Source organism: Mytilus californianus, unplaced genomic scaffold (assembly GCF_021869535.1).
Source record: "Mytilus californianus isolate M0D057914Y unplaced genomic scaffold, xbMytCali1.0.p SCAF_5, whole genome shotgun sequence".
NCBI lineage: Eukaryota > Metazoa > Mollusca > Bivalvia > Mytilida > Mytilidae > Mytilus > Mytilus californianus.
Genome location: NW_026262701.1, coordinates 35,619,817 through 35,634,660, shown reverse-complemented (window position 1 = coordinate 35,634,660; position 14,844 = coordinate 35,619,817). Strand labels below are relative to the sequence as shown.

The 14,844-nt window shown below is 32.5% G+C and overlaps 2 protein-coding genes across 2 annotated transcripts in view; one reads left to right on the top strand and one right to left on the bottom strand.

The window, feature by feature from the left end:
• The window catches only part of LOC127701614 (coiled-coil domain-containing protein 191-like), a 48,637-nt gene extending 38,622 nt beyond the window's left edge, over positions 1-10,015 (bottom strand). The window contains exons 1-3 of the mRNA XM_052205587.1: positions 9,761-10,015; positions 8,061-8,099; positions 6,760-6,877 (exon numbers count right to left, since the gene is read on the bottom strand). Coding sequence (XP_052061547.1) covers positions 6,760-6,877; positions 8,061-8,099; positions 9,761-9,838 — 235 coding nt within the window. The 5' untranslated portion in view covers positions 9,839-10,015. The remainder of the gene's footprint in view (positions 1-6,759; positions 6,878-8,060; positions 8,100-9,760) is intronic.
• Positions 9,920-14,844, top strand: part of LOC127701613 (PR domain zinc finger protein 10-like) — a 30,906-nt gene continuing 25,981 nt past the window's right edge. The window contains exon 1 of the mRNA XM_052205579.1: positions 9,920-10,003. The gene's annotated coding sequence lies outside the window, so the exon portion shown is untranslated. The remainder of the gene's footprint in view (positions 10,004-14,844) is intronic.

Here is a 14,844-nt window from a genome sequence, read left to right as displayed (position 1 = left end):
AGTTAATCATTAAGTATTCCCTTGCGTAAGTCTAAAGATACTCTATGAACCTGGTTACCAGTTAATCATGAAGTATTCCCTTGCGTAAGTCTAAAGATACTCTATGAACCTGGTTACCAGTTAATCATGAAATATTCCCTTGTGTAAGTCTAAAGATACTTTACGAACCTGGTTACCAGTTAATCATGAAGTATTCCCTTGTGTAAGTCTAAAGATACTTTATGAAACTGGTTACCAGTTAATCATTAAGTATTCCCTTGTGTAAGTCTAAAGATACTTTATGAAACTGGTTACCAGTTAGTCATGAAGTATTTCCTTGTGTAAGTCTAAAATACTTTATGAACCTGGTTACCAGTTAATCATGAAGTATTCCCTTGTGTAAGTCTAAAGATACTTTATTAACCTGGTTACCAGTTAATCATGAAGTATTCCCCTGTGTAAGTCTAAAGATACTTTATGAACCTGGTTACCAGTTAATCATGAAGTATTCCCTTGCGTAAGTCTAAAGATACTCTATGAACCTGGTTACCAGTTAATCATGAAGTATTCCTTTGTGTAAGTCTAAAGATACTTTATGAACCTGGTTACCAGTTAATCATGAAGTATTCCCTTGCGTTAGTCTAAAGATACTCTATGAACCTGGTTACCAGTTAATCATGAAATATTCCCTTGTGTAAGTCTAAAGATACTCTATGAACCTGGTTACCAGTTAATCATTAAGTATTCCCTTGTGTAAGTCTAAAGATACTTTATGAACCTGGTTACCAGTTAGTCATGAAGTATTCCCTTGTGTAAGTCTAAAGATAATATATGAACCTGGTTACCAGTTAATCATGAAGTATTCCCTTGTGTAAGTCTAAAGATACTTTACGAACCTGGTTACCAGTTAATCATGAAATATTCCCTTGTGTAAGTCTAAAGATACTTTATGAAACTGGTTACCAGTTAATCATGAAGTATTCCCTTGTGTAAGTCTAAAGATACTTTATGAACCTGGTTACCAGTTAGTCATGAAGTATTCCCTTGTGTAAGTCTAAAGATAATATATGAACCTGGTTACCAGTTAATCATGAAGTATTCCCTTGTGTAAGTCTAAAGATACTTTACGAACCTGGTTACCAGTTAATCATGAAGTATTTCTTTGTGTAAGTCTAAAGATACTTTACGAACCTGGTTACCAGTTAATCATGAAATATTCCCTTGTGTAAGTCTAAAGATACTTTATGAACCTGGTTACCAGTTAGTCATGAAGTATTCCCTTGTGTAAATCTAAAGATACTTTATGAACCTGGTTACCAGTTAATCATGAAGTATTCCCTTGTGTAAGTCTAAAATACTTTATGAACCTGGTTACCAGTTAATCATGAAGTATTCCCTTGTGTAAGTCTAAAGATACTTTATTAACCTGGTTACCAGTTAATCATGAAGTATTCCCCTGTGTAAGTCTAAAGATACTTTATGAACCTGGTTACCAATTAATCATGAAGTATTCCTTTGTGTAAGTCTAAAGATACTTTATGAACCTGGTTACCAGTTAATCATGAAGTATTCCCTTGCGTAAGTCTAAAGATACTCTATGAACCTGGTTACCAGTTAATCATGAAATATTCCCTTGTGTAAGTCTAAAGATACTCTATGAACCTGGTTACCAGTTAATCATTAAGTATTCCCTTGTGTAAGTCTAAAGATACTTTATGAACCTGGTTACCAGTTAGTCATGAAGTATTCCCTTGTGTAAGTCTAAAGATAATATATGAACCTGGTTACCAGTTAATCATGAAGTATTCCCTTGTGTAAGTCTAAAGATACTTTACGAACCTGGTTACCAGTTAATCATGAAATATTCCCTTGTGTAAGTCTAAAGATACTTTATGAAACTGGTTACCAGTTAATCATGAAGTATTCCCTTGTGTAAGTCTAAAGATACTTTATGAACCTGGTTACCAGTTAGTCATGAAGTATTCCCTTGTGTAAATCTAAAAGCCAGGAATTAACTTCTGTGGTTGTTATTCTAATTTACAATCAGCAGCTGCACCAAGAGTGCATGATACATGCTCATAGTGCATATTGTAATTGTTCCATAGAATACTTAAAAGGCATTTAATCAGAAGTTAATAAAATGGTTGTGTAGAAAAACAAGAATTAGGATATTCTCAAGCATACAAATATTGCATCAAATATGACTGTTCAAAAATCCCATTACTCTGGAATGATGAACCAGAAAATTTGTCAACAAATCAAAAGCATGCCTACATTCGTCAATCCCAACGACAGTGTTAAGTGAGTAGTAATTTGATCCAAGCTACTGAGCTAGTGCATGACATTTCAAAAATGCCTTATATCTTTTTTAATTGTACAGTATGTTATGTTCAACAATTGCAACAATTATGTAAAGTTCCCAGTATACAAATCCAAACAAAGTTAAGTTATTGAACAACATACAAAATTTACTTAAAGGGAAACTTCGCAAAAAAATGAAAAAATGATATTATGTTCATTCTGTATAAAAAAGCACAAATTCATAAATATTAAAGTTTTATTCTGCTATATAAGAGATCACCATCGATTTTAAATTTAGAGTATCAATTCTCTGCATGCGGCCATTTTGACATCTTCTCGGTTTAGAAACCACGATATATCTATAAACCACAAAGGACCAAAACCAGCAGTAACCTAACGTAGTCGTAATTGCGTGTCGATATCTTGTCAAGCGTACAGTTGTTTTATCCGACAAGAAAAGCATAAACAGTTTCCCGGGTAACAAAAATGATTATAATAGACATGGTTGTGCAACCTTTCCTAACTAACATGATACGGAAAATGTAATTATTTTTTTTAAATAACTATATGGTCTGTCGTATTTAAACTGTTTTTTTTACCAAGGATTTGTATTTGTTACTATACAAATCCTTGTTTTTACTAAGTTTTGAAACAAGAAATTTATATGGGAATTAGTTAAAAAGTCAAAGCTCAAAGTCATAAATAAGTGTCCCGTGTATAATTGTTTTCGAAAATCTAATTTGTTCATAATTCTTTTATGTAATAAACTTTTATGTTATAAACCAAGGCTCCGTGTTGAAGACCGTACTTTGACCTATAATGGTTTACTTTTATAAATTGACAATTTGTGACTTGGATGGAGAGTTGTCTCATTAGCACTCATACCACATTTTCTTATATCTAATTATTTAAATAAATTCAGACTTTCCCTTATCTGATCACCAGCGTGGCTAAAGGAATTATTCCCAGAGGTATTGTGAGGTGACACGTCCAGGTATTCATGCGATTTCCTGTCAGGCTTAAAAACTCTTATTACACAAATACATAAAGCAAGTTCATGCATTCCTTCATTTCTAAGGGTATTGATCAGTGTACACGGCCGATAACTTGTAACTTTCCATTTTGAAACTATCAGGTGTAATATATATCTTTGTCTTGCGTGTCCGATAGTGATATACTAGTCATTACTAAACACATACGCTTGTTTATAAATAACATTTCTGGTGTAAAGAATGATATTTATGAAAATCTAAATAATTCCAAAAAAAGATTTGATAAAATTTTTCCAAGGGTAAATTGTGGAAATGTAAGTATATACTCGTTGTCAATAATGATGGACATTTTGAAACATACAAATATTGATTTAACAAAAATGTACGCACTTCTCGATCATTGGTTAATACGCCTAGATAGAAAGTTACGGAACTATAGATAGTCGCAATTAAAAATATATACATGTTTTTGAATATAACAGAGAAACATCCAGAACAAATTTGATTTAAATACAGGTTGATATCTTACTTGCTTTGGTTCATCGAAGTTATGGACATAGTAAAATCACAGATTTATATTTCATTTAGATTGTTCTCGAACAGTTAAAGAAATGCGTCATCACCACAATTGATGAGTATAATGTATAATGATGTGAACATGGTTCTAAAAGTACATTATGCTAACTTTCCTGTTCCGACATGCATGTAATATATATGCCACTGGACGTACACTAATGATCCCCAAAAAATCTATTTGAAGAAATAAAGAAACTTCACTCCGGATAGACTGATAGTATTTGTATTAACGTCTGATTAGCTAGATGGTTGATTAATTTATTTAGTTGGCTTGTGGGGGGAATAAACTATTCCCAAATATTGCACTTATGCATAAAATATTAAATGAGAGTAATATGAGAGAAAATATAAATACGAAAAGTCGCATATCTGGTAAAAGAAAGTCTCACTGGCAACTATAGAATTTCACGTACAATTGTCATTCTTAATCGAAATAACGGACAGTCATTAAAATACATGCATGTACACTTTGACAAAAAGGGGTGCCGCAGTTGCATATTATTCATCATAAATCTATTTCAAGTATATACTTTCCTGTAACGCAGAGACATGTAACTATACATCTCTAGTTAACGACAATCAACCATATAAATATTTGAATCTGATGTGACTTACCGTTCATCTCTTTCTTTTTTCTTCTTTTTTTATTTTATTTGGGCAGGTACACAAACATTGTAATGTTAGATATACTGTTCCCAGGTTGGGAGTGGGGCGGTGGTTGGAGGTAAAGTATATTGAAAGTTTCAAAATAAGAACGTTGTATTTATGAATTTACATGAATAATTCTGATCTTGGACGTTGGTTTCTTTTTTTTTAGTTCAGTGATTTAAATTGAGAGAAAAAAATCTAGTCAGAATTTAAATCGTACCGGCAATTTCCACCTAAGACTCCTCTAAAATCATGAATGGTCACGCTTCACAATCATCAGAATTTTCTTTGCATTGGTACATTCTGTATCGGTAGTGATTTACCTTGACATTTCCGGGTATAACAGAGCTACTTGTATATTACCTGTATGTGGTTAGGTGACGTCCCATGAGGTCTTACGTATACAGGTTCACATTGGTTTCTGATAAGGTTTTATGACATTCACACATCTGCATGTTCTGTATACCAAATTCTTATCTTATTTTCAGACCAAACGAGGATGTGAATATTTTCCAGGAAAAATATTGAGTATCAAAGTATCAAATTAATTTCGGGATTTTTTTCTTTCTTCGTATTAAATCACAGAAATTTAAAGAATATACTGCTTGTCCGCTTGAGGTGTATTCTTGTCAGTTAAGACTGACATATATGTCTCTGGTATAGAGTGGGTTTATGAATGAATGACAAGTCTTTCAAAGGTACAAGATATAAAGCACATTGAAAATTGATTCCGCCGGTCTGTCTCCATTCAAAAAAGGAAAGTTGACGTTATATTGATTCTGTTATTTTTTTTTAAACATCGTTGGTCAAATAGCTAAAGTATGTATACGTTGTGAGATTTTAAATATTTTAATAAGGGCATTCCCGATTATGTAAATGTAGATCGCTGTGGACGGACCAAGCTATATTAATCATGTAACCACGATAATGTTCGCTAAACATTGAAATATTCCAGGTTAATACCCATGATAATTTGAAAAAAGTAAGTACAGTGTTTGGTTTATACGCTCGTTTTCGTGGGCCATTTTTATTTATAAATTATTTAATTGAAAGATATACAGAATTTCGATGTTACAACAAAATACTCACCTATCTATTATAAAATTAAGCTTACGCAAAATATAAAAGATATATATAACGGCGATTCAGGTATTTGCCACCATATTCCTCCCCAAATAATTAATGTTTTTATCATTCATACGAAATGTTGTTCACACCTGTAACGATGAACCGTGTTGGCTAAAATTCACTGAGTGAAGATCAAAAGAATAGAATTACATAATGCTAATCTTTTAATTACCTTGAATTTAACCACGCATTCAACAGGTAGTCACTAAGTGTCACAGTACAGTACACATTGTATTTACACAGTACTAGTGAAAAATGTTTGCTAGACTGAAGTAAAAGCCTTCAGGTGAGAATACAAACATGCATTTTTAAAACAGTATCAGTTATATATGTTTGTTCAAAATATCCGTTGGAAAAAAAATTCATAAAAATATATTCTATTGTATGATTTACTTTTATTACTATAATCATATCAGAAATCCTTTAAATATAAATCGTACATTTTAATTTTGAAAGTTGCACGGCGGATCACTTTACTTTCTCAATTATTAGTTGGTTAATAGCTACACCAAAAGTCGTCGATGCGCTTTAAATCGCGTTATTAGATGATTAACGAACAAGATTTACAATGAGATTTATTCACTCCCGGCATGCAAAAAGACTTAAACTACGTCACATAAGTCAGGAAGTTCGAATAAATTAAATTATTAATTCCCAATTTTCTTCTTTATTAGTGTTCATATCCAGATAAAACTTGGTGAATATGTTTTTTATGGTATTATGAACATAATAAGATGAAAAGTAAAAAATCGCGAATTTTCCCTTTAAATCTGCCAGTTAAAATCCTGCAACTTGTTTAACATCGTGCAGTGACCTTTTGTGTATCATATAAGTATTTACTCCTTTACCATGGGATACTGTTACACTTACCCATGAAAGATTTGATCTATCAAAATTATGGTTGTATAAAAATGCAATGTAAATAAATAAATTTGATCCAAGTACCTAAATCTGTATTCAAATAAATTTTCAGCATAGTTAACATTAACAGTCTCCTTTTAAATTGGCTTTGTTTCCATAGGGAACTGTTTATTTCTTCAAAACAACTTCTGACAATAAAACAGAAATATAAGAAAATACAAAATACTACATGTAGTGCATAAAATATTAATACTGATTTATCACCACAAATTACCCTCAGAATGAGAATCATCATGTTCTCTCAGTTGATCAACATTTCTCAAAGCTGTTATTCTTTTCTTTTTGTCCCCAAAGACAGCATCTGCTGCCTGATTAGAAGCATCCTCAACTTTCTACAAAAATAATCAAATCAATCATAAACCATAGGTACAGTTAAGGTCATTTTATTATTTTTAAACCACAATCTTTCATAATTTTAGTTTCAAAGATTAAACAAGTTTAACCTTCTAAAAAGTTAAAGAGTTCTTTGCAGTATTATAAATTACATCAACATGAAGCAATTATTGTTGATCGGGTCTTCTACATGTATACCTATACTGTAATTTCATATATATCTTCCCCTGTCCGGGACATGTTTCAAATTTTATATCTCATTCTAGCCAATCCTGAACACAATTTACATGTTATCACTGGACCCTTTTTACCATTAAATGTGGTCCTTGAATTTTCATTGAACTTTTCTGTGTATTTCTTTGAACTTTAATAGTTGTAAATTTGTGGGTATTTACTGCCATCACTTTTTTATGTTTAAATTCATCTATTTCTAATACACATTTCTTAATTAATTAAATTCAAGTATATTAATAAAACATGTTGATGACCTTTGTATTACTTCCCTTGAAGGACATAATTCAATGTCATCTACTATGAAATATTGTCCTGTGGAAGAACACTATTTCATAACTGTTGCTGTAAAATTCTGTACACTTAAGAGACAAAATTTCATGGCATTAGACAATACATTTGTATTTAATACTTTAATTCTGTGAAAAAATGTCCAGGCAAACATTTTTTCACAGGACACTTTTATGTCTTACACAACCAATCAGAACTGATATTTGTTAAGTAATAATTTCAAGATGTTGTGAAATCAAATGAAACTAAAGGCTTATCACCTTGATCCAAAGTAACAAATGATTCATAAACTGTTTTTAATTGGCATGAGAAATATGTGGTTGAGCAAGCTCTGATCACACTCGAGTTGATCCGTGTTTTGGGTGGGTATTCAATTGCTAATTCTTTAGTTTTCTTTGGAGTCTTTGCCGACTATTGTTTTTCTTATCGCTGTGGTATTGTTCCTCTTCAACTCATAGTTTTTATATCCCCTTTTTTATGGCCTTCTAATTTTCTAGATAAATAAAAGCCAAATGTATATAGAACCTTTAAATTAAAACACCCTTAAACATTTATTTTCAAAGAGTTGAAGATGTTTGATATTTTTTGTCATAAATTTATGTACGCAACTTAACATAGATAGGGTTACTGCATGTAGTGTTCTAAATGAAAACAGCTTACCTTAATCCAGTCCTGTATGTCATTATTCGTAGTCACTTTCTGAAAAAAAATCAAGAAACTGAACATTTTTAAAATAATAAATCTTTCACACAAAATTTATATAAAAGGATGAAAAGCCCAATTGTCTGAAAAAAAGTTTCAATAGTCCCATGGATTAATAGTCTCCTTTCACATATATCACATACATGTACCTGCCAACTGTCACTATTTACGGGGGATTTCACCCATGAAAGCTCCCAAATGGAAATCTTGAGAGAGCAATTTTGTCCAAAATTTAAAACAAAACAATGAATTTTACCATGGCTATAGGATTGTAAAAGTATGAAGAAGCAAAAAACAACATAAAATAAATTTGAAGGCCCCTTCGAAGGTTTTGTAGAACTATGAGAACCATCTTGCACATAAAACCCCCATGGGCATTTTGACATGTTGGCAGGTATGTTATCAGTTGTCTGAAAGCTAAGTACAGTAAAATAAGCTAAAAAATGTTCAATTTGCAATATTATATAATTGTCTTACTTTAAGAGGCAATCGTTCTCGGAAATAATATTTTTGAGTTGAGTGTTGGTGTTTTTTGTGATCTGTTGTACTGTCCAAAATTTCATGTAATTATATTCCTTTACACCTTTTTATGCATTATTCTATGGGACATAAAACCTTAAATACAAAAATGTAGGACAAACATTGACAAATGTATCTAATTCTAAGTGTATAGAATTGCTCAGATACTTAAGACAACATACACTCAAGGATATATTTGGGTAAAAATTGAACTATGACTTCAGTCTACTTAAGTCTTTCATTCAGAATGTTTCTACATAGGATTAACAATTATAATATGTTTAGCATTTCAGGAAGTATTATAAAAAAAAATTATACCCCCCTCCCCCCTCCCCTGTCAATATGATGGCAATTTATAAATTCCTTTTACATTTTCACACTTGGTAACACAATGACATGTAAACCTTTTTTGTCAGTAGTCTTTTTTTTTGTGTTCAAAAGATGCATTTCACCTCTCTGATTGGAAATAATCTCAGGATAAAAGGTTGTTTAAAACAAACAAAAATTGTAAAGGTCATGTCTGTCTGTAATGGCTGCTGTCAGTGTAAAAATGTGCTGTTGACTGTAAACAGTTAGTCCATTTATCATTAAAATATAGAACAAAGGGGGATCAATCTTTTGTCCCAAGTTTCATAACAATACATTAAGGTTTACACATTTATTATGTCAAAAAAATTGAATGCCTAAAAACAAAGTGACAGACCAGAAAGCAACTTCTTTGACCAAGTCGCCTGGTAGCATGAGCCCTAAATTTTATTGCTGTTCATGATATTGCAACATGAGAAGACTCATCTCTAGAAAGACATGGTGGGATTCTGCCAATGAAAATGAGACACATACTAGGTTTATAAAAAAGCATGTCTAGTAAGAATGTTGAACATCCAACAAGAAATTTATTTTTCAGAAAAAGTTTTCTCCAATGCAAAGCATTTTGTGCCTTGGAATACCAACTTACATCAAAGTCGTAAAAACCTTATTTCTGAAGTAAATAAAAATTAACATGTATATTATTTGGAACTCAGTTCCTTTGGCTTGAACTCTTTCTGCAGATAAGTCATCATATAAAGACTAAAAATTTGGTTAAAATAGTAAAAAATATATAACTGAACAGCCCCTGCTTTCACAATTAATGTATAAACCTGAGATCTTGAGTAAACTTTTGGGTCAGTTTGTCTCTTCCATTTGTACAGACCAGGTTTATGAAGACTATCGCTCATTTTTGAGCGTTTTATACTAATATTTTAGTGTGAATGGGCGCCGCCATCTTTAAACAAATCGACGTTACTGTAGTAGATCACGTGACATAAATCGTGAACTTGCGATACTAAAAAGGACAAGATGAAGATATAATTTGAGGAGGAATATTGTTAACTTAAATCCAGGTAATATTTTAGTAATGTTGTTAATTTTTGTAGATATCAGATTGTCGTCTTTATTGTGTTAAATAAGACATTGTTTATGCTTTCCAATCTCGCGGTTGACACATCGTCCCCTGCGTTTACTTTTGTGTTGGTACATTCCAGGTCATTCCAAAATTTGAAGAAAAATCCTTGATAATGGGACACTCCATACCGAGTCTACTCATTTCTGCTTATAGGGAACTAAGGACTTTATAGATTGACCTATCAATGTATTGAATGGGCTGATTTTTTATAAAATAAAGAGTAAATTTCAGTAATTCGTGTTGTGTTAGTCAATTTCGGGCGCCATTAACATAATTTATTTTTAGAAACATTGTCTAGACAAGATGGTCGCTTTGAAATTAAATCGCTACACCCCTATTATAAAAATCATAGTACAACACCCCTACTGGACATTCACCCCTCGATCAGATAAAAATTGACCCACCCAAAACGAAAATTCTATTTTACCTATTTTAAAAGATAAATTATTTCCCGTAAAAGATACCTATGTATGATCATGTATTTGAACATGCTTAAGTAACAATTGTATTATCTTTTTGTCATAGTTTATATATGATATATGAGATATAAACTATGACAAAAAGATATACATTCTCAGATATAACCCTCAGTTTAAAGCCACATTTTACCTAGGAACAGTATATACATATATCTGTTCCTGATTTTACCAAATAGTGGATTTTTGTCTGTTGCAGAATACCAGATAAAGGTACAACTGTATTCCAATTATGTGGTGATGGCGTAAACTATTTGTAAAAGCTATGTTTTTTAGAAGGTAGAAAACCTGGATGCTTCATACCTTGTATCAAGGACGTATAACTAACATCTAATATACAAAATTGCTTGTATGCAGATGCCTTATGTTACAAAAAAGTAAAATCACAAAAAATACCGAACTCTGAGGAAAATTCAAAACGGAAAGTCCCTAAACAAATGGCAAAATCAAAAGCTCAAACACAGCAAACGAATGGAAAACAACTGTGATATGTCCATTGCCCTTGACCTCAATTTTATGGTTGAGTGACTGCTTGAACATTTTGAATGGCAGGTTTCATCTGACCTTGACCTCATTTTTATGGTTCATTGGCCCATGTTAAGTTTTTGTTGTTTGGTCTCTCTCAGATAATTTAAACATTGTTAAAGCAATACATCAGCTGTATTTGGTGAAAGTGTAACCGGAGAGCATGATTCTACTTGCAAAATCGCATGTCTCCACCGGGACCTCTGTGTTACAAGGCAGCGTGTTAACCGACTGAGCTAAAGAAGTACTTCCTTAGCTCAACCGCTTACGGCTGACTAAGTATCTACTAAATGTTCTAAGGGAAGCAATCCCGTCACACTTCCCCCACCTCAAGAGTCATTATACTCTTATAATGATGATATCTTCATCTTTTTTATATTTATATTTTAACCTGGCTAGGTATTTCTTCTAACCATGGGTTTTTATTGTTGGGCGCCAATGTAACCGGAGAGCATGATTCTACTTGCAAAATCGCATGTCTCCTCCGGGACTCGAACCCGGGACCTCTGTGTTACAAGGCAGCGCGTTAACTGACTGAGCTAAAGAAGTACTTCCTTAGCTCAACCGCTTACGGCTGACTAAGTATCTACTAAATGTTCTAAGGGAAGCAATCCTGTCACAAAAGGAATGATTTTAAGATGTAAAAGTCTGTCTGGAAGGTTTCATCTGATTGATGACCTTTTTTCATGGTTCATGAATTTATACAAGACACTATAATTAATAGCCTTATTATTATTAAATATAAGGCCTCTATTTGTGGTGAATGCTTGTAAGGTGTTCATGTCTGTATGGCCAATTTCATCTTATCTTTTTCATGATTCATTGCTTTTGGTCAATGTTAAGTTTTCATGATTTATGTTAATCAGATACTACATTGTATAAGCAATAGGTCAACTATAATTGATTTATGGATTGATTGTTAAGTGAACATGTCTGTCTGGCAAGGTTCAGTTGGCCTTGACCTCATTCTCATGGTTTATTTAAATAGTCAATGTTAAGTTTTCATGGTTACACATGTATTTACATTTTTTAGAAACTATAAGCAATAGGTCAACTATATTTGGTTTATGTAATGATTGCATGATGTTCATGTTGTCTGGCAGGGTTCATCTGACCTTGACCTCATTTTTATAGTTCATTGATCAATGTTAAATTTTCGTAATTAGATCTGTTTCTGCAGTATTCTAACTATATTTGGTGTCTGGTATGAAATTCATAAGCAGGGAAGACATTTCAGGGTGTGCACTCTTGTTTTCCTTTTTTTCTCATTCGAACCTTTTTGTCCTAATAATCATGTCTCTTATGCAATGGTGTTTTCAGAAGTTTGTTTTTTAGCTCACCTGGCTGAAAGGTGTTCACTCTGCGTCCATTGTCTGTGGTTAACTTTTACAAAATTCTTCTCTTCTGAAACTAACGGGCCAAATTTAAGCAAACTGGGCCACAATCATCATTTGGGTATCTAGTTTAAATTGTCCCGATGGACCCCAGGCCACCTGCCATCCAAGATGGGTGACATAGCTAAAAATAGAACATAGGGGTAAATAAAAATGCAAGTTTTGCCTATAATTTTGAAAACTGCTATAAATAGAGAAATTCTGACAAGACAAAAATATTCAGAATGTTGAGCTCTACATCAAAACTGTCAGACGACTTCTTATAGGAGTTATTGCCCTTAATAATGTTAAATGATAATTTTACCATTTTTAACAAATTTTTCCTGTTATCTTGAAATTTATAATAGACAGAAACTTTAAAAAGCAAAATTGATCAGCAAGACAAGATCTAGAAATAACTCAAACATGACTAAAATTGTCAGACGACTCCTTATTAGAGCTACATGTATTGCCCTTTAATGATGATCAGCATTTTTGCATTATAAATATCTTAAAAACTATAATAGATAGAAAGAAATAATACAAGCAAAATGATCAGCAAGACAAGATCTACAAATAAGTCAACATGACCAAAATCGTTAGTCGACTCCTTAATGTTATTGCCCTTTAATGACGATTTTTCCCATTATTGCCTTTTATATGGAAAACTGTAATAGATAGATAGAAACTTTCAATAGCACAAAGGATCAGAAAGACAATATCTACAAATGAGCCATTATGGATGAAATCTTCATTCGACTTGTTTTGGAGTTGTTGCCCTTGAATGATAATTCTTTACATTTTTTTGCATTTTAGTCTATTATCTTGAAAACTATAATAGATAAATAGAAACTTTAAAAAGGAAAAATTATCAGGAGGATAAGATCTACAAATATGTCAACATTACTGTAATTTTCAGTTAACTCTGTATAGAGCTTTTTCCCTTTAAGGCTGATTTTTGTCCAGCCTTCGACTTTTGTCGAAATAGCGAGACATAGCAATCCGACATTCCGTCGGCGTCCACAAATATTCACTCTGTGGTTAAAGTTTTTGAAATTTTAATAACTTTCTTAAACTATCCTGGATTTCTACCAAACTTGGACAGAAGCTTGTTTATGATCATAGGATAGTATCCAGAAGTAAATTTTGTAAAAAAAAAATTCCTGTTTTTCCGTATTTTACTTATAAATGGACTTAGTTTTTTTCTGCCAGGAAACATTACATTCACTCTGTGGTTAAAGTTTTTAAAATTTTAATAACTTTCTTAAACTATCCTGGATTTGTACCAAACATGGACAGAAGTTTGTTTATGATCAAAAGCTAGTATCTAGAAGGAAATTTTTATATACATCCATGTGTAACTGAGAGTCCTTTGTCGACCAATGTCATCTTCTGACTTAATTCTGCAAAGAAACGCATAGGCGGTTGAATGTTATCAAATTAGTTATACCTGAATGTTTTTTTTGGTACCAACAGTTAAGGAATAAGGGGCCAAAAACGGGCCAAAAATAAGCATTTTTTTAACTTCCAGACATAACTTGTGTGTAAGTGTATGGATCTCTCTGACATTGTACCACAAGGTTCCATATCACAAAGGGAATGCTGGGATTGATTTTTGGGGTAATTGCCTCCAAATTTTAGGAATTAGGGGCCAAAAAGGGGCAAAAAACAAGCATTTTTCTAGTTTCATGAAAATAACTTGTGCATAAGTCTATGGATCTCTCTGACATTGTATCACAAGGTTCCATATCACAAAGGGAATGCTGGGATTGATTTTGGGGGTAATTGCCTCCAAATTTTAGGAATTAGTAGCCAAAAAGGGGCAAAATACAAGCATTTTTCTAATTTCATGACAATTACTTGTGTGTAAGTGTATGGATCTTTATGAAATTGTACTGCAAGGTTCCATATCACAAAGGGAAAGCTGGAAGTGAGTTTGGGGGTAATTGCCCAAAAAGTTTTGGAATAAGGGGCCAAAAATGGGCCAAAAATAAGTATTTTTCTAGTTTCCAAACAATAACTTGTGTTCAAGTGTATGGATCTCTCTGAAATTGTACTGCAAGGTACCATACCACAAAGGGAAGGCTGGGATTGATTTTGGGGGTAATTGCCTCCAAATTTAAGGAATTAGGAGCCAAAAAGGAGCAAAATACAAGCATTTTTCTAATTTCATGACAATAACTTGTGTGTAAGTGTATGGATCTTTATGAAATTGTACTACAAGGTTCCATATCACAAAGGGAAAGCTGGAAGTGAGTTTAGGGGTAATTGCCCAAAAAGTGTAGGAAAAAGGGGCCAAAAATAAGTATTTTTCTAGTTTCCAAACAATAACTTGTGTTCAAGTGTATGGATCTCTCTGAAATTGTACTGCAAGGTACCATACCACAAAGGGAAGGGTGGGATTG